The 27,124-nt window shown below is 39.9% G+C and overlaps 1 protein-coding gene across 1 annotated transcript; it reads left to right on the top strand.

Moving 5' to 3' along the window:
- The first annotated feature begins 3,103 nt into the window (after positions 1 to 3,103).
- exoc3l4 (exocyst complex component 3 like 4) lies at positions 3,104 to 26,832 on the top strand. Its single transcript, XM_022751323.1, has 14 exons — positions 3,104 to 3,257; positions 4,489 to 4,758; positions 7,711 to 7,836; positions 9,298 to 9,513; positions 10,534 to 11,161; positions 13,185 to 13,302; positions 13,644 to 13,769; positions 14,148 to 14,248; positions 15,708 to 15,806; positions 18,001 to 18,124; positions 19,295 to 19,417; positions 20,090 to 20,242; positions 20,810 to 20,931; positions 26,542 to 26,832. The coding sequence occupies exons 2-14, from the start codon at positions 4,524 to 4,526 to the stop codon at positions 26,762 to 26,764; spliced, it is 2,394 nt and encodes a 797-aa protein (XP_022607044.1). The 5' UTR covers positions 3,104 to 3,257; positions 4,489 to 4,523; the 3' UTR covers positions 26,765 to 26,832.
- Positions 26,833 to 27,124: the final 292 nt, after the last annotated feature.

Genomic DNA, 27,124 nt, shown 5'->3' on the forward strand with positions numbered 1-27,124 from the left:
TACACCAATGTAATACAACATGACATAATCCAAATGTATATATATATATATATATATATAATATGAAATGCATGGCAGAACAAAGCGAAATAGTTCAGACAGCAGCCGAGTTGAGGCTACTTAGTGCGCTGTAAATCTCAACACTGATTGCGGATGAGAGGAGAGGCTGATTTACTGGGATACAGCGTAGCTTCTTTTCGTAGGTGGAAATCATCCAAATGGTGCAAAAAGTAGCTCAAATAATCCCAACCTGCCCCAAACAATTTTTAATGTAGTGACACACGGGAAAATGGCATTTATCAAATCACGTTCCAACTTGATCTTTTCAAAAGTGGCAGCCCCATAATCAGCATCATTTATTTAACCTAACATTTTACAATGTCAGGTATAGCATACATTACATAGCATAAGAGAGTTTAGTTTCCTACAACATAGCCTAGATAAGCATCGTCCAGAATGCAGAAAGTGCAGTTACCAGTTCTGCCATTTTCAAGATGGCTCTGCTGCAACAAAATACAAATTCATTAAAAGGAGCTATTTGTAAGTTTTTCTCTTGCTACATAGCTAACGTTAGCATTAACAGCTTTTTACTTACCAGTCTTGCTAAGAGCTTCAGCCATCGTATTTAATAGACAAGAGGTTGTAATACATCCGTTGAGCAGCGCTAATTTTCCTGGGCTGACTGGACGTTACAGTGACTCGGTATCGGCAAGTGACGACCAAGCTGGGGCTAGCTGGTTAGCATGCTAATTTCAGTAGTAGCTGTTAATGCTAGCGTTGGCAATAGCAATAGCAATAGCAATAGTAAAATTTACAAATAGCTCAGTTAAATAAACAAACTCCACACAATACAACAACACGACAAGCATAATCTAATAATCTCAAAAACATTTGCTCAGATTGACAATAAGTGTTTCATAGTACTACAGTTTAACTGAACATTCACCATGGTCACTAAGCCCGTTGACATCTGGGCTCACACGCACACATACATCACTCACGCTACAGCTTTCCTTTCATTACGCAACACTAATCTGAAGCCTGAGCTCTGCCGCAGCCATTGTGTGGAAAGTGTGGAAATCCCTGGACTGCTGGCGGAACCGGTCATACAATAAGTATTATTCCAAAGCCAACACGTAGAGAAACAGATCAACAGGAATGGAAAGTTAAACATGTGAATGGATTGTAATTGGCACTGGCACACAGACGTTATGTTACGCTCACGATAGTAAAATCTTACTGGGAGAACAGTTTCTGCTCAACCTGTTCAACTACTGAGTTGAATTTATAGCTGGGAGGAGTCAAATAAAAGTTGTCAGAAACGACTGACTAATCTCTTGGAACAACAAGAATACAAAGATCAGTACTGAAGAGGAATTGAAGAAGAAACAGATTCGTGACATCAGACGACACTAAATCAATCCAGTGCTTGGATACACAGAGATTAGACCAAACCAGGACATCAGCAGCAGCAATAAGTCGCTCAGTTGAAGCATAAAAAACAAGTACAGCAGACTCAGTGTACAATGTATTTGAAGTATACAGAAGAACATGTTACTGTTTTGAGTGATGTTTTCCTTTGGTTATGTATATTGTATGTAAAATCCATTGAGTTGTAAAGAAATGTGCTATATATATAATAGTAAATAATAATAATAATAATAATAATAATAGATCTTCATGATGAATAATAATAATGATGATGAATAAATGTTTGTTTTTTTTAATTTCACAAACAAGAATTTGAAACATGTTTTCTTTTTCCAAAGTTCCACCTTCAGTTTTCATAAAAGAATTTGGGTTTGACTGAAGAAGAAGAAAAAGGGATGATGGACGGATCAAACAGGATGTGGTGACTTCTGCTAAGCTGTCTCTGACACTATAGATACCAGCTCAGGAACTGTTTCATTTGCATGCATCTATAATCCGCCCAGTGTATGTCACCCACAGATGCCCCCAAACATACACACACACACACACACACACACACACACACACACACACAAGATGGAGCAGCTGGTCACGATGCCATTCATCTGGACCGGAAATGTCCGATGCTGGAGGAGCAGCAGAGCAGATGTCAGATCTGGGTGAAACAGCAGCTGAAAACAAATCTCTGTTGTTTTCTATCAACACGTGTAAAGTTAATTAAACTTCTACCACCTGCACTTGAAAGGTGAGGACAGGGCCTCATCTACGCACAAGCATAAATTTTGGGCTGAAACAAACATGGCACATATCACCCTCTAGTGGATGAAATGGCGTTACAGGTCATTGCAACCAGGGAAACACTTTGACCTGAAAATATGTGGGTGAAAAGCAAGAGTTAACTGAGAATTAATTAGCTGATTAAAGGAAAGTATCAATAACACAATATAAAATTACTCCATTACAAGTTGAAAATTAGGAGCTGGTTTAACTACTTTATGGGTGAGTAGGTTAGTCCAGTGGTTTCCAACGGCAACATGAAACCTGAGATATGACAAATGGTCCCAATTAGAAACTGAAAAACACTTAATTAATATTTAATAATGCATTGTATTTTGCAAGATTATCACGTGTTTTTGTGTAAAATCTTAATCTGGAAAGCAACTTGTTAAATAAATGTAGTGCAGTAAAAAATAACTATAGTTCATAATAGTAGCATAAAGTGGAAATACTCAAGCACCTTGAACTGTACTGAAGTATAGAAGTGGAGTAAAGGTGCTTAGTTACTTTCCAACATTCACACTTAAGTAATATTGTAATTTCTGGTATTTTTTTTTTTTTTTTACAACAGTGCAATTTAGAATAAAGAACTTTCATTTGTACAAAGGTTCTTAAACGCAGCACAGTCACTCACATTCTTCAACGCCACATTCCAGGTAAAAAAATAAAAAATCTACCTGTAAACTGATGAGGGTTTGTAGAGAAAAGTAGACAAATGTTCCTGTGATTAACCCTCCGTGTAAAGAGCCGCCTGACCAGCTCTGCTCCCTCAGTTTATAACCATCTAATCATTAACTCATCCTCTAATCACCTCGCGGGCTGAAAGGTGATTTTACCTTCGTCCTTGTCGCAGGAAAAAAAAAAAGACACTGCTCCGCTTTTTTTCCCTCCAGTGTCACACACAGGCACCGACAGCTCCCACCGTAAATCGGTTCATCTGATCAATCAAAAGATGAAAAGCTTTGCACAGGTAGAGAAAGTGAAAGCAGGTAGAGAGGAGGTGATTTAAGAGCAGAGCCGACAGCCTCTTATTCACCTGAGCTACGCAGGTAAGGACACACGTCTTTGTTTTACAATGTTAGTGTTCGGTCAGTGTGTGTCGGTTTAATATTTATCTCTTTGACTTTAGACGTGGTGATAAGTTTTTGATCGATCAGCGACAGTCTGGTGAAACAACAATCTATGGCGCCCTGTATGTGCTGTATATATCCGGGTATTTGTTCTTTCTTTTACGCTGTTTTCAGCAGATTAGTGCGTTTTTAATGTGTTGATTCAGAACTGTTTTAAATATAAAACGTGTCTGACATAAAGAATGACACGACAAGTCTGTATAATATAATATAATATAATGAGTTTTGGTCATCAGAAGAAGTTTAAATTGACATTACTTGGTTTTTTTTTAATGGGATCAGAGATTTCTCAGAAATTAATAGGAAATTTAATGTAAGAATGGACCAAAACAGAAGCAATCTTACCTTTATATTTATATTAATGTGTTCACATGGGCTAAAGAAATATCTATAAACTCACACTCAACTTTCACCCTGTTTCTTTCCAGTCTCCTTTTTTTCTCTCGTCAAAAACACTGAAAAAAAATCTAAAATAGTAAAATAGTATTAAAAATTCGGGTGGAGAGTACGACTTATTTCAACTAAAGGTGCTTACTTCACTGATATTTAACAGACACTTCTGTGCTTCTTCTCGCCCTTTGCTAAAAGGATCAAATGAACAGACGACTTTTAGTGCATCCAAATTAATTACCCACACTTAGTAAAACTGTAATTGCACTGTGAACCCATGTTGTGGAGGATACCGAAGAAGCTGCTTGTTTACTTTCACTGAACTTATCGCCCACACACAGACGCCGAGTCTGACATTCAACACTCAATAAGACCAAAAGTATCTGCACAGTATATGCAACACTGCTGGACATGTCGACACACAGAGCTTCTGGATTTGTTGTCAATTGCAGTGGCCAAATATTAGTGCTATCATTAATATTAGGAAATTCTGCTCTCGAGTTCTTGCGGTTGCCGTTTCAGCAGCTTCTCATTGTCATTTACGTCTGCAGCTCTTAACACTTTGTTGTCAGGAACTACTCCGGCGGGTTGTTTTGTTATCTGTAAACAAGACTGATCCCCTCGTCCCCGCTGACTGCAGCGACACTAGCTAAAAACACACCTTCACCGCTGTTTCACATACAACTCCTGTCAGAGCAGAGTGCAGGCAGACATTTCCTCTGCTGGCTTCAGTCTTTAATCCGATGCTCTCTCCTCACAGTTGGATGTTAATCAACAGATGCGCTGACAGACACGATGGACAAGTCCACTAAAAGCCCGGAGGAGGACACAGTGTCCCTGAAGAGCAACGGGAAGATGCCGGCCTGCGGTGTCACGAAGGAGAAGCAGGGCATCATGCGGACGTTCAGAGAGAGCGTCCGACGCACTGTAGCGAAGAACCCACTTTCACCTGAAGGCAAAGGGTCAAAGGTCAAACCCAAGGAAGACACATCTGGAAAAGAGTTGGGGTTAAAAACGCCTCCCTCACCCAGTGAGTACCATCATGGTTTTCATGAGACACGGGATTTGGTGGAGCAGATACAGAAATGTTCTCTACCTGAGAGATAGAAACACGTGCCCTGCAGGCGCGAAGCTGGACACCAGCATCGTGAGACGCTGATATTTGGTTGAATGTAGGTTGTGACATCAGGGCAGCGTCCAAAGCCAACGTCAGTTAGACACAGAGAAAACCGACGACAGCTGACGTTGATAGTTTGTTTGGTTTAAAGTTGTTTTTGTTAAGGAACCAAAATCCTGCGTCTTTCAAACGTCCTATTCCAACGCCATCTTGACATATCAAATATAACAGTCTAGTGTTGAGGAAAACCTGCTCCAGAGTGCACGTGATCTAAGACTGGTCACCTTTCAGCATGACGATGACCTACAGCTCAGGTACAGCCAAGACAACGCTGCAGCGGCCCAGACTTCACACAGCTCCTTGAAGGTGGCAGGTCACAGACACTTCCCATCCAATTTGACAAAGTTTAAGACGAACTGACAGGAAGAATTTGATAAACCTCCTAAATCCAGGTGTGCAAAGCTTGTAGAGTCTCAGCCAAGAAGACTCGGAGCTTCTGCAAAGCACTGGTGTGAGGGTCTGAATACTTTTGTGAATTAGAAAACTCAGGGTTTACATCGTGTACAATGTGTGCAGAAAGTGAAGAGGTCTGAATACTTCCTGTATGGTACAGTATGAGGAGAGAGTATAGTTTGAGCTCAGTGGGAATTGAACTTCTAACCCAGCGAGCTACAGCGAGGCAATAACTGGAAAAACAAGCTAATATAAAATGCGATAAGGAATATCTCATTTTTATCAAACATCTGTCACTCTGTGTTCAGCTGCCTGTTTAGGTGAAGGTGCTTTGCCTCAACCTGCCTCCTTTTAATTCTCCTCAAATCAGTGATTTGACGGCTTGAAACGCTCGCAAGAAAATGTGTGTGAACTTGTTTCCCTCAGCTGTGGGTGATACTGAGTGTGTAGGTGGAAAGAGCAATGACGTGGGAGCATAGTGCAGAAAGAGCAAGAAAGCAGAGGAGAAAAAAGAAAGAAAGAAAAAAAAAGGCAAGAATCATTACACTTTCCTGAAAAACAAACCCTGTGTTGCTGCTGTGGATGAAGGAATGTGTCTCTGTGGGGTAGATTTGATTTGGATAATTGTTAAAACATCACTTCACTCTCTGTTATGGCAGCAAGAAATATCTGAAGGTGGTCGGCTTCTTTTGGTGCAAACAGCAGCAGATAAAATCCTGTTTGTTTCCTTCTTTTAAATTATTTTAAGGCAGAATAAACTACAGGTTCATTCTTTTGATAACTGATCAAATGTTAGTGATTTAAAAAAAAGAAGATTTTGTGATCATAAATTGATCATTTTTGAGATTTCGACCATTGATCAGATAACACAAGCTGAGGACACTAACATGGGTTTTTCACTATATTCTTGCAGAATTTATCCGTGGATCAAACGATGAATCGATAAATGAATTGTCAGTTGCAGACCTACATGTGCAAACAGGAGAAATAATTTTACAAATGAAACTGTCCAAAGCAGAAAGCAAACAGTAAACTATAGTGTGATGTGCTGTGAAATCCACCTGATCAGGTTTTAGAGCAGTCGCTCAAGTTCTTCCAGGCTTTTCCCCAGAAAGTACCAGAGCGTTTAAACATTCACTTCACTGTTGGATACGTGGCGTTTCCTGTATGACGTAGCATCACTGCTCATTAGTAATTTCTTATCACATTAATTTCTTATTGCTATTTACTACAGCTAAGCTAAGGTGCCTTCACAATTAAACACTTTGGGAAACAGGAGCTGATGAAACGTGTTGATAAAGTGAGTTCAAGTGCGGGACAGTGTGCAGGATTCTGGAGTTTTCTGACCTTCAAGACTAAAAGAAAGTTGGTGGAAGAGACCGACCTGTTTGGTTTGTTCAGTCTTTGTGTTTGTAAATCCATTCATCCACACCTTTTCGGTGTGGCCTGGCTATGAATGACTAACCTCGAGTTAAACATCATGTTAACTGTGTTGTACAGGAGATGATTGACACTGAACTCGTTGCTACACTTCGTTCCTCATGCAGTATTTGCTAAGCTCTTGTCTTTGCCGACTGTCAATCTGGAAAATCACAGTTATTGTTGTTTTCCAGCCTCAGATTTGTCCTGTGACCCTTTAATGAAGCAGATACTGAATCATTCAGCCTCATTTAGATCTCCTCTACTTCAAGTTTAATAGCTGTTAATAAGAGGCAGCAGCTCACATCATCATCATCATCATCATCAGTGAAATTGTGGCTCATTTGACTATTATCACTCATTATCTGAATTTATTCTAAAGCAGATGATTTCCAGACTGAGGTCTTGCAGCTTAGTGAGTTTGTGAGAGATGTTCTACAGAACAAAGATACACAACATAGATGCAGGAAACCAGTGAACGTTTTTAACTTCCCTTTTAGTCATACACATTTCAGCTCATTTCATCATTTCATTTTAGCGCAAGTCCTGCAGATACATTTAAATCGTTTTGTCCGTCAGCACAAACAAGGACAGACGGCTGTCAAACCTCGGCTGGTGACTTTCACTTTTCATTCTGGAGCAAAGCCAAACTAACCTGTGTGTTTTCATCACAAGTTAATCTTTGCATTCCTCTCTGGGTTTAGCTCTTAGGTCACAGTCAAGACAAAGTGCTGCCAAATCACACGCGCACACACACACACACACACACACACACACACACACACACACACACACACACACACACACACACAGACCCACATTAAGTGTAAATATGAACCTTGAGAAATTGAAACCGCATCAGATTGATTTCTTTTCCTGCTGCCTTGACAAAGAGAAAGAGACGTGATTGTGAAACCAGGAGCAGCAGAGCCAGTTCTGCTGAAAAGTGTTTGTGCTTTTATTATGACCCACCTCTCTCCGCCTCTCCGTCAGGTCCGAGCGCCGGCTCTCCGGTTAAATCTCCTCTGAAGATGATTGGAAACATCTTCCAGAGCAAACAGGAAGACGAGGGTGACGTCACTCAACAGAAAAGCAAACCTATAAAGCGAACAAAGACAGGTAAAGTGATTATTATTTAATGCTGGACAATAGATTTTTTTTTCTTGCACATAACTTATAATAAAAATATATATTTTCCTACATCACATACGGCCAAAGCCCATTCAACCACAACAAACAGGGGGAACCATTTCTCTATAGACATGTTGAAACAGGAAATGGTCAAACACAAACTGTGGCATTAAGATTTCACATAATGAGAACTAAAGGGCCTGAACCAAGCAGCTAGACCTGGAAGTACAGTACAAAAGAATGTGGAGAAGCCTGTCCACATACTTTCGGACACATACGTATAGTTTTGTAGGATTGCGCTGCTTTCCCGTTGTAAAGTAGTTTCCACCTTCATAACACCTGTGTTTCAGGTGTCGGAGTGAAGGTTCGGTCACATTCACAACACCAGCGTCCTGGTTGTGACGTGCGCGGTGAATAAATGTTGAGCAACCTGCAAGAACCCCAGCTTCTCTATTCCCAAATGCAGCGCATCAGTGCTCCTGTTTGCCGACCACGCACATCATGCTTACAGTTAAAAACACGAGCTGAACAAAGGTCGAACCCTGAACCGCACGTTTACTGGAGATGGTCGCACAGAGAAAGGAAACCTGCTGATTATTCTGCTGATCCTTTTCAGTTCAGGAACTTGTCACCACAGAGCATTAAAAAACAGAACTATCCAGGACAACTCACAGGACAGGATAATGAAGCTTTACTCTCTATATGTAGTTCTCATTTCTCATTTGGTTTCATCTGGGACTTCACAAAAGATTTTGCTCGCTATACTTGCTGCTCTCCTCCTTTCTAATAAATGACCAAAGGCAAAAATAAATCATGTCAAAAGGTGACATCTTGTTTTGTCTGAGCCACAAATCAAAAACCCAGAGAAATTCAGTTTCCAATTACACAAAACAGAGAGACGCAGGAAATCATCGTCGTCATCACACCCGACAGAAACTAACGCAATGAAATGAAAAATACTGTCATTGGTTTTGTTATAATTATCGTCTTTGGCCATAATGACCATGGAAATGAATCTTGATCACAGCAGATAAATTGACAGGTCACTGCAGTTGGAACACAGGTAAAATTAACATTAATAATATCTGTACAGAACCAACTGTGATGTTAATAGCTGCACCTGTGCTATTGCTGTGAGAAAACCTGTCATCAGATATCAGATATTGTCAGGAAGTTCATTATTGTGCATCACTGAAAGAGCAAAGCAGCAAATTCAAAGTTTCTATCAGTTAAAACTTCATTAAAATGTTTAAAACAATAAATGACGTCAAAAATCAAACCATGATCCATTCATTTGATTTTGAGCAGCGAGTTGACAACACAAGGAGCTGCTGACACGACATTAAAAAATGGAGGGAAAACAAAAGGCCGCGTCTGGGTCAGTACAACCCGGTGTCATGTGTTACTGCTGCGGTTACTGTGTGCTAACTGTGTGTTCTCCATCCTCAGATCCCAACATGTCGGCGACCCATGAATATTTCACAAGAGGAAACTTAACTCAAAGTTTGAATTTCGGCAGGAGGTACAAAAATAAAAACGCTAAAGAAAATAAAGCTGTCCCTGAAGGCACCTTGGAGGAGAAGGAGGAGGAGAAAAAGGAAGAGGTGCTGACAGAGGTCGAGGAGACGTACACACTGCCAGAAATACCCCACACTCTGCTGTCAGGTACAGTCTCGCCCGCACCTTTTCATACCTCAGGTAACCGAGGAGGGTTCCCTGGTGTGTCTCGCTCAAAGGCACCTTGGCGTCTCTTCCTCTGTCCATACATTCAACTTCTGCTTCTTTATCTCTCTCTGTTTTGGCAACAATAACACGAGTCTAATTCCTGGTGTAAATACACGGGGGTTCAGTCTGTCTGCAGACACTGACACCTCTGCCTGAAATATTTAAAACGCTCAAAGAAGAGTTATTAGTTTAACTATTGAAACAACAGCCACAAGTGATTTCCTCTCATGTTAATAATTAGAAGAGTTAATAGAATAATGATACATCATGTAAAAAATAATTCAAATACTAGTTAATGGAACGAATGAAATATGAAACAAGTCCGAGCCCACGAGTATGAAAAGATGCAGTGTGGCCCAAAAGGACAGGAAATAAATAAATAAATGATAATAATGAACTTTATTTATAGATCACTCTTCATACAAGAGATGTAGCTCAAAGTGCTTTACAATAATAAATGAAATCCTATAATTAAATAAGCGTGAATAGAAGGACAATGAAATGAGATAACAGAAAGACAGTAGATGATAAAATGTGTAAATGAAAATAGAAATAGAAACCAGTAAGAATAGTAAAATATGAAAGAATTAATTAAAAAATAGGTTTTCAGCTGTCGTTTAAAAATGTTCAGACCGCTTAAAGCTCCTGGCAGGTAATTACAGGGTTAAAGCTGCGTTGCCTGTTTCCTTGTACGTAAAAATTGTGTGTATTTAAAAGAGGATCGCAGAGCTCATGAACAATTATAAAATGACAATCTGCAATGTAAGCTGCTCCCAAACCATTAAGAGCTTTTTAAACAAGTAAAATGACCTTAAGATCTATTGTAAAAGATACTGGGAGCCAGTGGAGTGAAGCTGAAACCTCTTCCTTGTTTTAGTTAAAAGTCCGGCTGTATTTTGTGAGATTAACTGCTGTAACTGCATGTTGGGAAAGATGAAACTATTTTATTTTTATTTCCAGTGATGGAGATCAGCAAACTGATAGAGATGAAGGAGCTGGAGGATTCTCACCTTCACCTGCTCGCCCTGCGTCAGGAGTTCCAGCAGGAAAAGGAGCGCTGCGGCGAGGTTTCACCCGTGGAGTTCATGAAGAAGGAAAAAGACCTCAGCCTCCTCTATGGAAACCTGAGGAACAAGATCACCGCCATAGTGCGCGACTCCAACTCTCTTCCCTTCGGTAACGAAGAACTGCTGCTCCCCCTGGCCCGCATCATCCAGGAGGAGGAGAAGAGAGCTGAGGAACCGGGAAGTCTGCAGGGCAGCTGGATGGAGGCCTGGAGGGAGGCGGTGGGCGAGGGGGTGAAGGCGAAGCTGGAGAGCGTGCGTCTGGAGCAGAGTGAGCAGAGGGAGCAGAAGCCCTCCTGGCTGGCTGATCACCTGGGTTTGCTGGGTAAGACCATCGTGGAGGACTTGAAGAACGTGAAGAGGAAGCTGCGGTGGTCTTACCCGCCCAGCTTCAAAGTCTTCGGCACCTACGTGACGAGTTACCACCGCGGCGTCGCGCAGCATCTGAAGAAGCTGGAGCAGCAGGCGACGGAGCTGAGGGAACTGTACAGTCTGCTGGACTGGATCATCAACATGTACAAGAGGTCAGAGCATCAGCACGGCTGTTTTTCAGAAACACAATGACATATGTGAAACACACGTTGACACCTGCTTTGCTTATGTAGATGATAATGTAATAATTAAAGAACACTGAAAAAAAATCTTATTTTTAATAAAAATGCCTTAGTCATCCGGAAAAGCTTGACTTGAGAGAGTCAATCAGTGCTTTCCTAATCAGCTAGCTACCATACTATAATTTAAAGGTCCCATACTGTCTAAAGGTAGATGTCCATGTGGTGTTTGATTATAGATCAGGTCTAGCTTCTATATTAATACTGTGAAAGTATCAAGCGCTCAGTCCACAGAGAAATGCACACAGCCTGTATTCAGAAACTGAGCCTTAAAACCAGCCGTCAGGACTTTCTGTAACTTTGTGATGTCACAACTATAGTATATAGTCACTGACCTCAGTTATGCCCCAAGCCCCGCCCACCTGGCCCCACCATCCAACCTTGCAGGATTTGTTTTCTCTGAGTGTTTTTTTTTTCCATATATATTTTTTTTATTGGGTTATCAAGATACAACACATTTCCTTTAGTGAGGATACATTTCACCCATTTTCTCTGAGTGTTTTTACCTGAAATTGGACATATTTTTATTCAGTCACTCAGAAAACAGTCAGCCAATAAGAAGAGAGGCACAGACCCTGCTCTCTTCTGATTGGATCACTGATCTGTTATTACTAGAGCTCCAGAGATGAAACCTGAGAGAGGAGATGTAAAACTACATTGAGATGGTTTTTATATCTTCTTATGGATCAACAATTCAAATAAAACACTGGTGAAGTGTAAATTATGACTTTAAATATAGAAATACATATAAATTTAAGTTACACAACTTCCATTTTTTGTCGCTTTGTTTCTCACTCTAGAGCATACGGTCCACATTTGCTCCATAAATCATTTGTCATGAATGGCTTTTTGGTTTTATGATGGCGCCCCTTGTTTCACGTTAAACTATTCGATGCCCGTCTACATCGAGAAGACATTAAGATACAGCAAACTAAATTGTGCATGAAGCAGGAAGGTCAGTCACAGTCACACTGAGCTACTCTGTTAAGACTCCTTATCTAACATACAGACATGTACACACACGTCTTGCCTCTCCCTCGGCTTGTTGAAGGAGCCACCGCACAAACATTCACCAGGGGAGAGAGCACTGCCAACCTCAGTTTGCAGCCTAGATAGCTAATTAGCTGCAGCTCATTAAGCAGCATGTAAACGTAGCTGCTAACGTCACTGCAGTTCAGTTTGATGCGTTTGTTGTTCTCAGAAAATAACAAAAGTAGATCCGATTGTCTTCCTGAAGAATGTTTACAGTCTCACACTTGCAGGACGTTTCACCAAACACATCTTAAAACACTCGACTGCATACAAAAGATGAGTTCACAGATGGTGCAGACAGATTTAGTGGACACCTTACACCACCTAACCACCACAGCGGGCGTGAGCTGGAGAAGCAGCTGAAAAAGAGGCAGCACTGCTGACATTATTCGTTGAATCAGGCCACACCAAACCAAAAAACTGCTCAAACCAGCGTTAGGGAGACCAAAAATAAACAGCTGATCTGATAAAGAGGCACAACACTCTCCTGAGGCCGAAATGGAAAAATATAATCAGGTCACGTCCACGTTTCTCACAGATTATGTAAAGCAGCTTTTTATACTGTATACCATACCTCATGTACTTTAACTGACTTTTCTGTGTTGTACAAATAAGTTAAAATCTCATTACATGCAGTAAATCTTCAGCAATGGTGATTGGATTTTCATGAACTAAAAGAAATGATTCACTCTTCTTACACATTCTTTTATATTTGTATGTTTTACCTTTTTTTTTAAACCTTTATAACTTGTTTTAATCTATTTTTTGTTCCTTGTTTTTCAAATCCCTTCATACCACAAAGTTGTGATAAAATCTGAATTGTTCCCCCGACATGAGGCGACACGTCCTGGACATTTAGTTCAGATTGCAGCTCAATGAAATGGTTCTTGTTTCTCCCCGACAGCGAGAGCATTATGGGAAGTCAGTGCCTGCAGCCGGATATGAACGATGAAAGCACCGAGCTGCAGCTGGAGGAAAACTTCCTGAAGCAGCTGAAAGACAAATTCTGCAGCAGAGCGAAGGTGAGGGACACCGACGTCACATGGGCCGTAATTGTCCTGGGTGTTTGGGGATTTTAGTAACCTTGTGTTCAGTATTCAGTAGTGTTCAGTATTTCTCCATGAGAGTTAAAGGAAACAGGCCCTTTAGTCGAAATAAAATGTTATTTTATGTGATTACATGTAATAATTGTAACGTTTCAGATTTTCCACAACAGAGTGGAGAAAAGAGAGTTACACATATTAAAGACTAATGACCACGCTGATGGTTGTTTCACTTAATAGTGGAGTTGAGATATAAATATTGAAATTGTCGCACATTTCTCCCAACACTCACCTTGCTCGGCTTTTCTCCGTTATTGCAGGACGACATCCGGTTTTCACTCAACAAACTCATTGAACTTGAAATTGAAGAATTCTGGGGGGTCAAAAATCATCCAGTAACGGAGGAGAACTACTTTGACTCTAAGATGCATATGGACATCTGGACGGTACGACACTGTCACAAGATATTAGAGATGAGACATCACGTTTCCTTCATGTGAAAACCAAAACAACAAATCCAATTGCATGCACTTTTATATTAGAAGACGTTAATTTATATGACTTAATTTAGCTAAAAAATACTTTAAATTGTTTTTGTTTGAAAAAATATTTTTAAAAAAACAGGTAATTAAAGACCTACATATTTATAAATGTGTCACCTGTGTTGTTAGACCTGATGATGAATCAGATATGCTTGATTTGTTTTCTTTTCCTGGTCCACCGTGTTGTAGTACAGTGTTTTGTCCACGCGGTGGCAGCAGAGAGCTTCACCTGTACTTCACCATCACACTGTAACTCAGACCGACTCTGCTTCCTCTCCTCAGAGAATGGAGGGAGCTGTTCAAAACTCTCGAGCAATTGATGCCCAGCTGGAACAGAGAGTCACGTCTTCCTACCTCGAGGAACTGAAACCGTTTCCTAAACGGTATGTCAGCACAACAAAAAAAAAACGCCCCAATAAATGAACAAATGTGCGCATCTTATTAATATTATGTGTAGAAATACTAAATGTTTTGAGTTATTTAGACAAATATTTAACAGGCAATGTGATGTCACAGAGGAAGATTGTCACCTCTTTGCCCCTCAGTTAAAACAGCAGCATTTAAACAGAAAAACAAATGAATTAATGAATTATTTATAAAGCAACGTTTGTGCGAACAATACAACACGACGTGAATGCGATGTCTCAGTAATGCCTTCAAATTTAGCACAAACATTCATTTGGACTTGAAGATGAACTGATTAGAATTTGGTGGTCAAAGGTCAAAGGTCACTGTGACTTAAAAAACAAACACATTTTTGGCCATAACTCACAAATTCATTCTCTAATTTTGCCATAATTTAACTCTATAAGTTAAATGTAGTGATGATAGTTTATTTCCCAAAAAACCCCCCTGGTCATTATTCAACACAGGAGGGAGAGATTTTAGAGAGAAAATTTACTTTCAGTCATTTTTGCTTATCAATTTTTTCGAAATAACTTATTTTAGTATCTCTAAGAGCGTTATTGGTATAGTGTATTAAAAAATAATATTGATGAAGTGCTAAAAGAGGAAGGTGCAAGTGTGAGGAGGGAACCTACCCACTGTTGCACAGAAAAACAAAGCAAAACAAAGCAAAAACAGGATCCTGCCCCTCCGTGCAAAAAACAGAGTTATTGCAATTTTCTATTAAGCAATGTGAGAATATCTCCACTGTCTGTTTTTAACTTCATCACGCCACCCCACAGTTTTACAAATAGAAAGGTCTTGTGAGAAATCATGTGTCTGTTTTCTCCCCCGTCGTTCTTTAAACCATAATAGAAAAAGATCCGATGAGACTCCCAACTCCTCCTCTTCCCTCAGAAGATATAATATTTCCATGGCATTAAATATCCACTAACATGAAAAAGGAAACACATAAACACAGAGATGATCTATTTAAATAAACACCTGTGCAGGTGATACAACTGGAAGAAAACAGTCTGAGAATATTAAATAAACCTTAACTCTTCACCGCTCCTACAAATACAGACTTCATGAGGACGCCATGAACATTACACCCACATGTGATGCACTCTCCAAACCATAACATAAATGTAAATGTAGAGTCGGTTTTTCGGTTTCAGGTCAAAGATTTAAGCTCATTATATTTTTTTTATTATTTTATGTCTTAACTAGTGTCTATTATCTTGTTTATTTTTGTGATTCTTATGTGAATTTCTTTAGTGGGACTAATAATCAACCTACATAATGTAACCTAAATATTGTCAGACGTTCCAGTTACTTTGTCCAACTCTGTGATTATTATGTTTTTAGAAATAAATGGTAAACACCCTGTTGTGGATCTGGGAGTTTGAAACCCTCTCAGTCGTCTGACAGGCTAATCTCCTCTTCCCTCTGCAGGTTTGAGTTGGAGTTCAACCGTCACTGCGGCACTCTCAAACCACAGCCTCTTTGGACAGAGTATCAGATAACGTACATCAACACCTTCACTGTTTTACAGTAAGTCACATGACTTTCTGCACAGCGTGGAATCTAACCTGCCCTGCAGAGCATTTACAACTGCTGCAGCAGAAATGAGAGTATGGGAATGTTAATTAAGATCCTGATAAAGATGTGTGATTTAAGATGCACTTAGTTTAGTTTTTAGAGTCCTGGTTCTTCACAGGAGGAAGAACGCTAAAAGCAAACTCATTTTGACCTTCAAAATAAAAGCTCAAAATGTCTACAAATACATTTATTTATTTGTATCCACCACAAAAGAATTCAACATTATTGTCCAGCAGAGTGAAAATTATCTTCAGCCCAGCAGCACAAAAACATCATGAAACATGTAGAAAAAATGTAGGTGTAAAACACAGTGCAAAAGTGAAAAATACAAATGCAATACATTAAAATGTAAAATAAAACACTGCAGATGCCTAATGCATAATACTCGGTGTAAGAACATGCTGCTGTTTCCAACTATAAACAAACATGAGCTTTTATTTTGAAGGCAAGCCATGACATAAGTTACTTTAACATAAACCTGGACAGTTTCACAAACTGTCTTCGTCAATAATCCTGTTCCTGTTGATTTTAAACAGTTTGTGTCTGTGTCTTGATTGAAACGGTTAAGGGCACAGACTGTGGAGCGGCTTTTGTTTGGATGATTCATCCCTGAGCTATTCTTCGCTTTGCTCAGCGTTCGTGCCAACACATCTTTCCACTGGCTCGGAGTTGTTCGGAGGACTGCTTCTTTAAAATGCACAGGACAGGTTCCCTGAATACCCATTTAAAATGAGGTCATGCCACTTGCTTTTCTTTGGAAGAGAAAACAACAACGTGCCAGGCCCTGGACTGGGACCCGCCTGGTGTGATTTCCGGGAATCAGGGCCGCGAGCATGAAGCGCTGCTGCATTATGAGCAGGGGAAAGAGAAAGCACAGAGAGCAGACTTGACTGTGGAACATCCAAAACCACTCCAACTGCTTCTGACAGTCACAACACAAGCAGTTGTGGGTCGTGTCGGGTCATTCACAGACGTCTGTGTGTGTCTGCTTTCTCTATCTGATGCTGCAGAGCTGGGCTGAGCAGAAAAGCACTGTTCGCTTACTTTCAAAATCTGACAGTCAAGAAACTTGCTGAATTAAAGAGCAGTGTTCAAGAAATTATGTCCAAAACAAACTAAACTTTTTTTAATTAACATAATCTGTAGGTTTTAAAACCTAAAACCTGGTTTCAAGGGTTTGAATATTCAGTAAAAGTATAATTTAAGTGAGAGAATCACTGGAACAAGAACGTCAGAAAACTTAAGGAGGAAAACATTGAGAACACTCAAGGATGAGACGCTAAAATTAAGTTGTGTCTGTTTCCCGGAAAACACAAGATGTCAGATGTCAAAACAGAAAAAGGTTGTTTCGTGTGGGGTGGATTTTATTTACAGTCAAGACGGGTTGACAAGACGGCAAAAGCCAAGAACTCTAAGAACTGTGAGGTTTTACAGTTTAAACAACAGATGTAATTTACAGTTTATCATTGTTATTGTTTATTATCTATCATCATGGTGATGTCTCACGAGGACTGAGAACCTCTCGGGTCTTTTATCATCACCCTTGGATTCCCCCGTTCAGCTTTGTGGCTTAAAGGCGGGGGGGCATTTAAAAATGCTCCTCTTTTAGAAGGAAGTGGTGTCCATGAAAACAATTCACATGGAGTTCATGGAGCCGAGGAAAATGGGACTCTGTTTCTGGAAAAAAAAACACATTCCAGTGGAGTCTGTGGAGACGTCAGGGAACTGAAATATCTCAGCTGCTACTGGATGGATTACAGTGTGATTTCACACACAGATATTCATGCTCTCCAGAGGACGAATCCCACTGACTGTGGTGATTCCCTGAGTTTTCCTGTAGCGCCACCATGAGGTTGAGAAATATCTCAAACCCAAAAATATCGAGAAACACTGATCTGATCTTGTATTTGAAAAACTTAGACAATAATTTGTATTTAAGAACTTAATTTGGAAAGAAACGAATAAATAAGCGTCTAAAAATTGTACTTCAGCGTCACGTTTTTCTGACCAACTAAAGTAAGTCAGGTGCAGATCACGGGAGGCGAGTTTTTACCGACTGAAACGTGCCAGTGCTTTACAATAATCTAATATCATGTTACAAAGTCAGAAACTGACTCTTTCCCATGTCGTGTTTTTCCCCCTGCAGGCAGCACATGGAGGGATACCTGGCCACCTGTCCAGGTGAGGTGGAAGACTTCAGAATAGAGGTGAAGCGTCTGATTGTCAGGCTGCTGCAGGGCCTGGAGGACCAGTTCAAAGAGGAGGTCAAGGTAGGATAATGGACCAGTGTATCAGATAATGTAAGGGTTGTAAGGGGAAAACCTGATTCTGGTTTTCATCGAATCATTTCCTCAAAACCCAGCAGCCGTTTTCTTTTGTGGTTAATAAAAAGGGAATTGAAAAGCTACTCCTTTCCTGAACCTCGAATGAAAAACATAATTACTGCGTACAACAGGACCTAAGTCGTGTGGTAAATTACTAACCAGAGATGAACTGATAATGTCTCCACAAGTCGCCCAATCTAGAGGACAAAACAGGGAACTGGTGACTTCCTTACATGTTAACGTTTAGGTAATGTTTGATTAAACTGAGGAAAGGCTGTAGTCATGATAAAATAAAACAGGGCACGCAAACACACTTCTCTTTTTATATCCAACCGCTCACACAAACCTCCTCCACATAAAACTACAAACTAAGTCTTTTTGTTCTTTGATCTTTTGATCAGTCATAATTCATTTCCACATGAGGAAAATATAAATATTATGTTCTCTGATCTGAAAATATCTGTCAAACTACAGAACAGCCAACAGGATTATCGACAGTCACCAAACAAACTCCAGTGGTAAAGATGTTTCGCTGGCCTAAAAGCCTAATCAGCTGGTGGGGCTACAATTAAATAAATCTTTTCTTTATTAAATAACATACATATTATTTTCTCAATTAATCAATGAATCGCATATAAAATATCAGAAAACATTTAAATGTGTCGTCAAATTACTTGCTTTTGTCCGATCAACGGTCTAAAGCTCAAGGACCGAACTCCACATATGTGAAATAAACCTATGGCGGGAAATTACGATGAATGAAAACATTAATTGCATCGTTTTCTTCTTATTTACACATCCATCCACCCAAACCTCAAACTACGACTGCTGATGAAGAGGCGGCAAGCAAGTTAGTGAAGCTTGAGTGGAGAATGAAACATTAAACGATTCATTTAATTTAATTAAATGATTCCTGATTAAAATCATCGTTCAAGAGGTTAAAATCCAACCTGCTGCACATGTGAATCCCTTCAGCCCGAGGCAGGAAATGGGAAAGTTACAGGCGTCTAAATAAGCAAAAAATTAAAAAAAAAACATCCCATTGTGTCGTGATTGTTTTGCAAAACACGTCTGCTGTTCTTCAGTTTGAACCACCTGTCTGTTGTTTCTGTCCAGCCCTATCTGAGGGGGATGATGACGAGGAAGTGGCTGAATGATGACAGCGACTTCACTCAGCTTTACAAACGAACAGAGACTCTTTCCCAGCACTGCGCTCACATGAGGCCTCCGCACCTCCAGGTGAGGAAAACAATGTCAGCGGGCCGACCGACTTCGCTGAAGTTGCCAGCGAAATCATTAAACACACAATAACGGCACATGAATCATAATCACGATTGGCTGCTTTCCAAAGAAAATTATCTGATTAAATTCCCAGACAGGGTCAAAACTTTACTGGCAATTTCCCCGTCCTCAATAGACAAACCCAAAATAACTGGGGTCTCCAATAAAATAAAATTAAAAATGTAGGCTTGGTTTAATGAGCACAAAAGATGAAGAATATGAAATATAAAAATTATCTACTGAGAAGGTTTTCTCGCTGTAACGGCTTCGGAGGTCTGCAGAGGAAATCCTTATTTACTTTTCACCAACCCTCTTGGAAGTTCCAATGAATCAATTTGGGCACCATTGTTTTTGGCCGGATGCCGCAACTGCAGAAAACATCTAAATTAGAGGATTAAACTGTGACAGCGGGACGAATGAATAGGTGGAAGTGGAGGTGTCAGCTCAGATGATCCGAGAGCTGCTGGTCGTGTGATTGATAAAAAGACAAATGCCTCCTGACCACATTTAATGTTTCCCCTTTTTTTTTGTGCCTATCCTGTTTTTCTGCCACCTCCCTTCTTCTCTGTGTGTGTGCGCGCACGTGTGTGTGTGTGTGTGTGTGTGTGTGTGTGTGTTTCCCGGCGACAGGAGTTTGCAAGTCGGTTGCACTACCATGTGGTGAGGGAATACATCGGCCAGCTGATGAAGAATAACTACTCGTGCAAGAACCGGAAACACGAGAATGCTGCGAGCAAGATCCGTCACCAGTGGAATAAACTCGATGACGTGTTTGATGATATGGTAAAAAAAAACAAACAAAAAAAAAAAAACAACAGAACTTGTTTTTTTTTCTTCTTTCCTGCCTCATTCATCATTTCATGACCCCGTCAGATTTATCTTGTGACCCTTTGAAAGCTCCACTTCCAGCAGCTGCAATAAAATGCTGCTTTACACATTATTGCATCAGTAATCTGATAATGTTGCAAACAATAATAATAATCAGTCACAAATGCAATTTTACTACTTTTACTGAAAGCACATTTTACTGAAATATTTCTTTTATTTTTACTTTTCCTTTCTTTTTTTTGTTCCACTTTTTTTACTTTTAGTTGTATAAACAGATACTTTAGTGGTTTATTATTGCACTTGAGACAGAGTCAGAAGTTTCCTGACCTTTTCAGTGATGAATAAACGGACCTTTTACGTGTAAGTTAGTCAAGTTCCTCTTTAAAGGGCTGTATTCTGAAAAAATGAACATAAGCACCAGTAAATCCTAATTTGTTTTAGCAGCTCTTCCTGTTCAAAGAATTAAAATCAAACTCAAACTTAGCAGCAGCTCCGTCATTATTATTGTTTTTTCTGTCGCAGGAGTTGACTCACGAGTGGCTGCAATCAGTAGGAGAAGACCTGTGTAACATCATCGGACAGAAGAACAAGACGGACATAAAGAACCACATTGAACCTTTAGTGAGGCAGTACCCCGACTTCAGGTGAGCATGAAGAGCAACTCACTCATTAAGACGCGATCATTCTGCAAGAGCAAGATGTCATGACAACAAATTCAATCCAAGAAAAGTCCGTGTCACTCACAGTCTTTAGGACTGGGTCAAAGCCGAGACGTGCCCATTCTTGTGTCCGCATCAAATTAAATGAACAGAAGTGATTTTATATATGTAAATAACATCTCAAATAAAACTACAACCTCTACCTTAATGTTTCAAATAACTTTTGAGACGATAAAGTGTCAAAATATGGATGAAACCGTCGTTCAGTGTAATGGTCCGCACTTCGATTTTACCATTACATCTTTAAATAAACATATAAAACACCTAGTAGAAGTATAGATTGATTTCTTTTGGCATGTTCAAAGGAGAACTGGCAGTGTTATATTAAAAGAACCGGCAGCCCGTTCTTCACAAACCAGGCCCGACATGGAGGTTAACTGCTTGTGTGGAAATGCAGCGGTTTTGAACAAGTCAAACCAACGAAAAAAAACAACAAAAAAAAAAGCACAGAAAAACCCCAAAATGAAAACTTTTAACCAACATCCTGATTTTCATTTGTTTTTGAAAGACTTAAAAAATGTCAAAGCTTCCCTTTTGTGATTGTGTCAGTAGTCATTTCTGTTTAGGTGGTGGACAAAGGTCGGCTGATTGACCTCATTAAAATCCCCGTTTGGACTTTAGTGAGCCGAACTGGACGTAAAACATTATCACCAGGAGAACGAGGAGGAAGTCAAAGATGTTTAAGTAAATGATTTAACCGAAAAACAGAGAGCAGAGATCATTTGGCTGCATCCGGTGTTTACATAAAAACAAACACACACAACGTTTGTACGTGACTCTCAAAGGACATGTCATGTTTTTGATACAGATGGAAAACTCGCTTTGGGGCGGGACCTCTGAAATCACGTGTTATAAACAGCTGAGTGGCAGGTGATGAGGCTGCAGACATGTGAGGGGATTAATCAATTAAACAGGAAAAGTAAAGAGAGTGATGATGCAACAGTGTCAATGTTGAGCTGAGATCACTGAAATGCATTCAGATTATTTCACTGGTGAGGTAGCTCCCTTCAGCTCCCTGATGTTGTTTTTATGTTGGTTTAAAAATTATAAAGTTGCTCCCTTAAACTAAAGCTGAGAAAACTGATATTTGCTTCTTGAGCCCCAAACTTTAAGATGAAATCTTGACTTTGTATTTTAAGGCAACACCAGCTCCACTCAGATCATGTTTCCTCCATCAGTGTCTCCTTCAGAAACACTGAACAGTCTTCAACAGTGGAGAAGAAACAAAGTCTTCCCACCAGTTTCCTGCTCTGAAGGAAACATCTTCACTCTTCATCGTGGGCAGCGAGACCAAACTCTTTAGAAACACATTTCTCAAGTCAAGGACTAAAGAAATGATCCCTGAAAGTATAGTCTTGGTTTGTTCTGGATGTTTCTCAGGGTCTTATATCTACAGACGACCACTTTTACTCCTGGTGGAGTCACGTGGAGCAGGAGGACACACCTCCTACGAGCACAGCTTCGTCTCCAGCTTCGTTATCTTTACTGTTGGAGCTTCACTTGTTAGAACTAATAACTATGAATCACTTAGAAGTTTCTCTTTATTGTCACTTAGCGTCTTTCAAAAAGATTTGGAGATGACAGTAACATTCGTTTCAAAATTTATGTTCGATTGAAACCTTGAATTTAATTTTAGCTTTAAAAATCCCGTTGTAGTTCATTGTAAGAAATGTTGGACACGTCCAGCTGTGATGACAGAGAAGACAAAGTGATAAATATCTCACGAAAAGAAGAAAAGAAATCAAACAAGAAACAAGTAAAAAGAGTCGAGGAAAAAATTATTTATATGAACTAAAAGTAAAATATTTTCGGACCAAAATTCAGAAATGAAAAACACAATTTGCAGCGATCACATACACAGGTGAACATCACTACTGGTTACTTTCATTTTGTTTTGTGTGTTTGACATTTTTGGCTTTTAATTCACATTTACTACTAGAAGCTACTATTCTGCATTTTGAGTAAATATACATTAACAAGCTGGAGATCACTGACTTGTTTTTAAATTCTAATGTTGATTAAAAACCTTTTTTTAGTTTCACTTTATTAAATAAGCAGCTGTCCACTCAGATCATGTTTCCTCCATCAGTGTCTCCTTCAGAAACACTGAACAGTCTTCAACAGTGGAGAAGAAACAAAGTCTTCCCACCAGTTTCCTGCTCTGAAGGAAACATCTTCACTCTTCATCGTGGGCAGCGAGACCAAACTCTTTAGAAACACATTTCTCAAGTCAAGGACTAAAGAAATGATCCCTGAAAGTATAGTCTTGGTTTGTTCTGGATGTTTCTCAGGGTCTTATATCTACAGACGACCACTTTTACTCCTGGTGGAGTCACGTGGAGCAGGAGGACACACCTCCTACGATCACAGCTTCATCATTGACGAGCCTCTTATTTTGTAGTGGAGAGAAACTGACAGTGATGAAACACTGTCTGAGGTTTACATCCAAATGTAGAACAAAGTTTAACTGAATTTGCAGAAAATCAGCCAAAGAACATGTGAGTTAAAGATCATTTCCATCCACTACTGTTATCCCAACATTAGGAGTTGGTTTGTTATATATAACATATAAAGGTGAAAAAATCCTGGAGCCAATTCAAGAAAGATAAAAAGGACATTTACTCTCCTACATGATCAATACCTGGTTCAGGAAGACACAGCTCCTCCAGATTCAAGTCACTTTATTTATAGAGCTCATTTAAAAACAAGTAAATCTGTCAGTGATGAAGCTGTGATCGTAGGAGGTGTGTCCTCCTGCTCCACGTGACTCCACCAGGAGTAAAAGTGGTCGTCTGTAGATATAAGACCCTGAGAAACATCCAGAACAAACCAAGACTATACTTTCAGGGATCATTTCTTTAGTCCTTGACTTGAGAAATGTGTTTCTAAAGAGTTTGGTCTCGCTGCCCACGATGAAGAGTGAAGATGTTTCCTTCAGAGCAGGAAACTGGTGGGAAGACTTTGTTTCTTCTCCACTGTTGAAGACTGTTCAGTGTTTCTGAAGGAGACACTGATGGAGGAAACATGTTCTGAGTGGATGTTATGTAGCTGTAAAAACAAAGTGTTGGCAAAAAACCTTTTTAAAATGCTTCTTTCTTTTTTTTCATACACATTTAACAGCCCAGTAGTTTTCCAGTTTACACAAACTGCGCTACAGTCAATGTTTTGTGATGTAACTTTCTGTGCTGATAGAAACATCTTGACTCTTTATTGAGGGCAGATGTCTGAGTCTGTTTGCTCCAAGTGCAAGTCTCTAAGTCAGGAAATGTGTTGCTTCATTGACGATGCATAAATATGTTAAATCAAATGTGGTTAACCCGGACTGTCACATAAAACCAGACCAGCGTGTTGTGTTGTAGTAAGAGATGAAGTATCACAGCAAACCCCCCGAAATACACCAGTCAATAGAAGTAAAAGATAATCTGAGTTATTTTACTGTGACGTTAAACACTGTATTTTAATTAATCAGCTGACACCACGGCACCAAAATCTAACATCTTTAATCAAACCTTCCATATACCTGTTTCTAGACTCTGCTCTTTACCCTCCAACTCCACACGGCCAAGTACCACACGCCACAGAAACACGAAGCACAGCCAACATTCACTAACAGATGTTTTCAATTATGTTTCCTGATTACACCTCCTGTCAGAGCCAGTGTGGGAGGTTTCTGCTGCTCCTCGCAGCTTTCTACATGTTTCTACCCTGAGGACTGAGTGTGTGACTCTCAGCAGCAAATGTGCATGTGTACCTCATTATACCACGTTAATGTTCGTTTGGCGTTTTAACTGTAATTATTCACATCGATCTCTCCACTTGTAATTCTAAGTCAGAGGTATCAGGACTTTATGACACAGTGTTATCTCCAAGTGGCAACAACCTCCTCCTGAAAAATGAAGCCAATATGGAAGTGCCGAAAACTGCAGTTCCTCTAACGACCACTTGAGGCTGACTCCGACAGTGAGTCAATCCCCCATAGACTCCCATGTTAAAATGTCCCACTTTACACCGGAAATAAACCTGGTTTTGGTCACTTCATGTTATTCCCAGTTTTGCTTCGTCCAACTCGAACCCTGAGGAAACGTCTAATCATAATCAGAGTAACTGCAAACACCTGTGTGTGTGTGTGCGTGTGTGTGTGCGTGTGTGTGAGTGTGTGTGTGCGTGTGCAGGAGCTGCTAAGATGCTGCACAGGGCTCATGTGCTCTCCTTCACCCTTCACTTAGTTTTGTTGCAGCTTAAGCCTCTGTCATATTTATTAGCACATGGAGTTTAACAGAGCAAAGGTTAAATTTCCAGCAGAGTTGTTCACAGATTCCTGGCGCACAAACAAACCTCCTGCAGCCACAGTAACAAACAACTTTTCCCCTCCGGCCTGTGTTAGAGGAGGGAGAACTGCACCGGTGTAACAAAGACCAGTTTGAGAAGCGTCCATGAGATTAAAGGCTGATCAGATGCCAAAACTTTGCATGAGAGATGATTTTATAACTCTGGAAAGTTTTTCCTCTCCATATCCATGATTCATATTTTACTAAATCCCTCGTTGTCGGGACTGGGGCTGCAACATATTGTTTCATTGTGTCACAAAATAGTTAAAAAATAAACTAAAAATGTTCTGTTCAATCAAAAGTCTGAAAACCCAAAGATATTCAGTTTATAATGACATGACAAAAGAAACCTTGAAAGTATGACTCAACAATTATCAGAATAATCAGAAAAAATATTCTTCTGTTCATTAATTGATTAATTGACTAATGATAAAGCTGCTGTGGCAACACAGTGGTCTCACTGAAATACATGTGACACTGATGTGCAGAGTACTAAAAAAGAAATATTAAAAGACGTAACGTTACGAGGGGCATTTCCTTCGAGCTGGCATCAGTGTAATGTCAGACAGACATCGGACTCTAACGACTCTCACGACTCCACTAGTTTAGTGTTTTAACCACGAGTGTTTCCGTCCATCTGCATAAAAAACCCCTGAGTGGAAACCCTGGGAAATCAAAAAGATATTGGAATATCTCAAATGTTTTTACCCTCTGAGGTGGAAAAGTACATCTGTAGATAAAAGCAACAAAGTGCCATGAAAACACAATTAGTGAATAAATCACGACGCAGATCTGTGTGGAGCGAGCTTAAATTAATTCATGAAACAAACATTAATGCCAAATTTCCATCACATCCTCTACATTGTTTTGCACCATTTGAGGTTTAATTGGCACACCCAATGACATCATTGTTTAGCATTTATCTCAATTAACCAACTCTAAATGATAGATCATCAGGAGGAAGCACAAATTTGTTTTTATGAAGTAAAGATAAGGAGTTGAGAAAAGCCTGAGAACAAAGCGAAAGCATTTCAGCCGAAATATATCTAAAACGGAAAGTCCACTCAGATCATGTTTCCTCCGTCAGTGTGTCCTTCAGAAACACTTATCTTCACAAACTGCTGCTGTGGTTCATTTTCAGATCAACAAGCGCATGAGCATGAAAACTGATCAGTGTTGTGTTTCTTTGTTCCTCACCAACCTGCAGCAAGAGCCACCTGGTTGCTGTCCTGAACTTCAGAGGCCTGGTGAGAGGCCGTGAATACCAGCTGATCCTGCAGCGATTCACGGAGCTCAAGAAAAAACTGAGCGGCGGCGGCGGCGGCGACAGAAGCCGAGTTTTTTTTGGCGACATGCAGGTGACCACCAATGCAGACTGCTTGTCCAATCTGCCGTTCTCCTGCTTCAGCGTCCTGCTGCCAAACAACTGATGAAACACAGAGGAGGAAATGTTTTATGGAAGAGGAATAACAGCTGAAGACGGGGATTTGTGACAGTTACAGTTCCTCTCAGGTGACTTATCACACATGACTTGCTCTCAAACACAGCCAACTAAACTCAAACCAACTGCAGCTTTTACACAGAATCAGGTACCTTTGTTAAATCTTAAAAACAAAACTTTTTACTTTCAGAATATTATTTATACCATAATCACAGCTTGCCAAATAAATATTTATATACATATAATAATAAGACTATAGCACCTTAAAAAACCAAAGTTACAGTGCGTCACAAAATACACTTACTGTATAATATAGGTGCGAAGTCAGCATATGTACATATATACATAC

The sequence above is a fragment of the Seriola dumerili genome, unplaced genomic scaffold, assembly GCF_002260705.1.
Source record: "Seriola dumerili isolate Sdu_G_001 unplaced genomic scaffold, Sdu_1.0 BDQW01000149.1, whole genome shotgun sequence".
Classification (NCBI taxonomy): domain Eukaryota; kingdom Metazoa; phylum Chordata; class Actinopteri; order Carangiformes; family Carangidae; genus Seriola; species Seriola dumerili.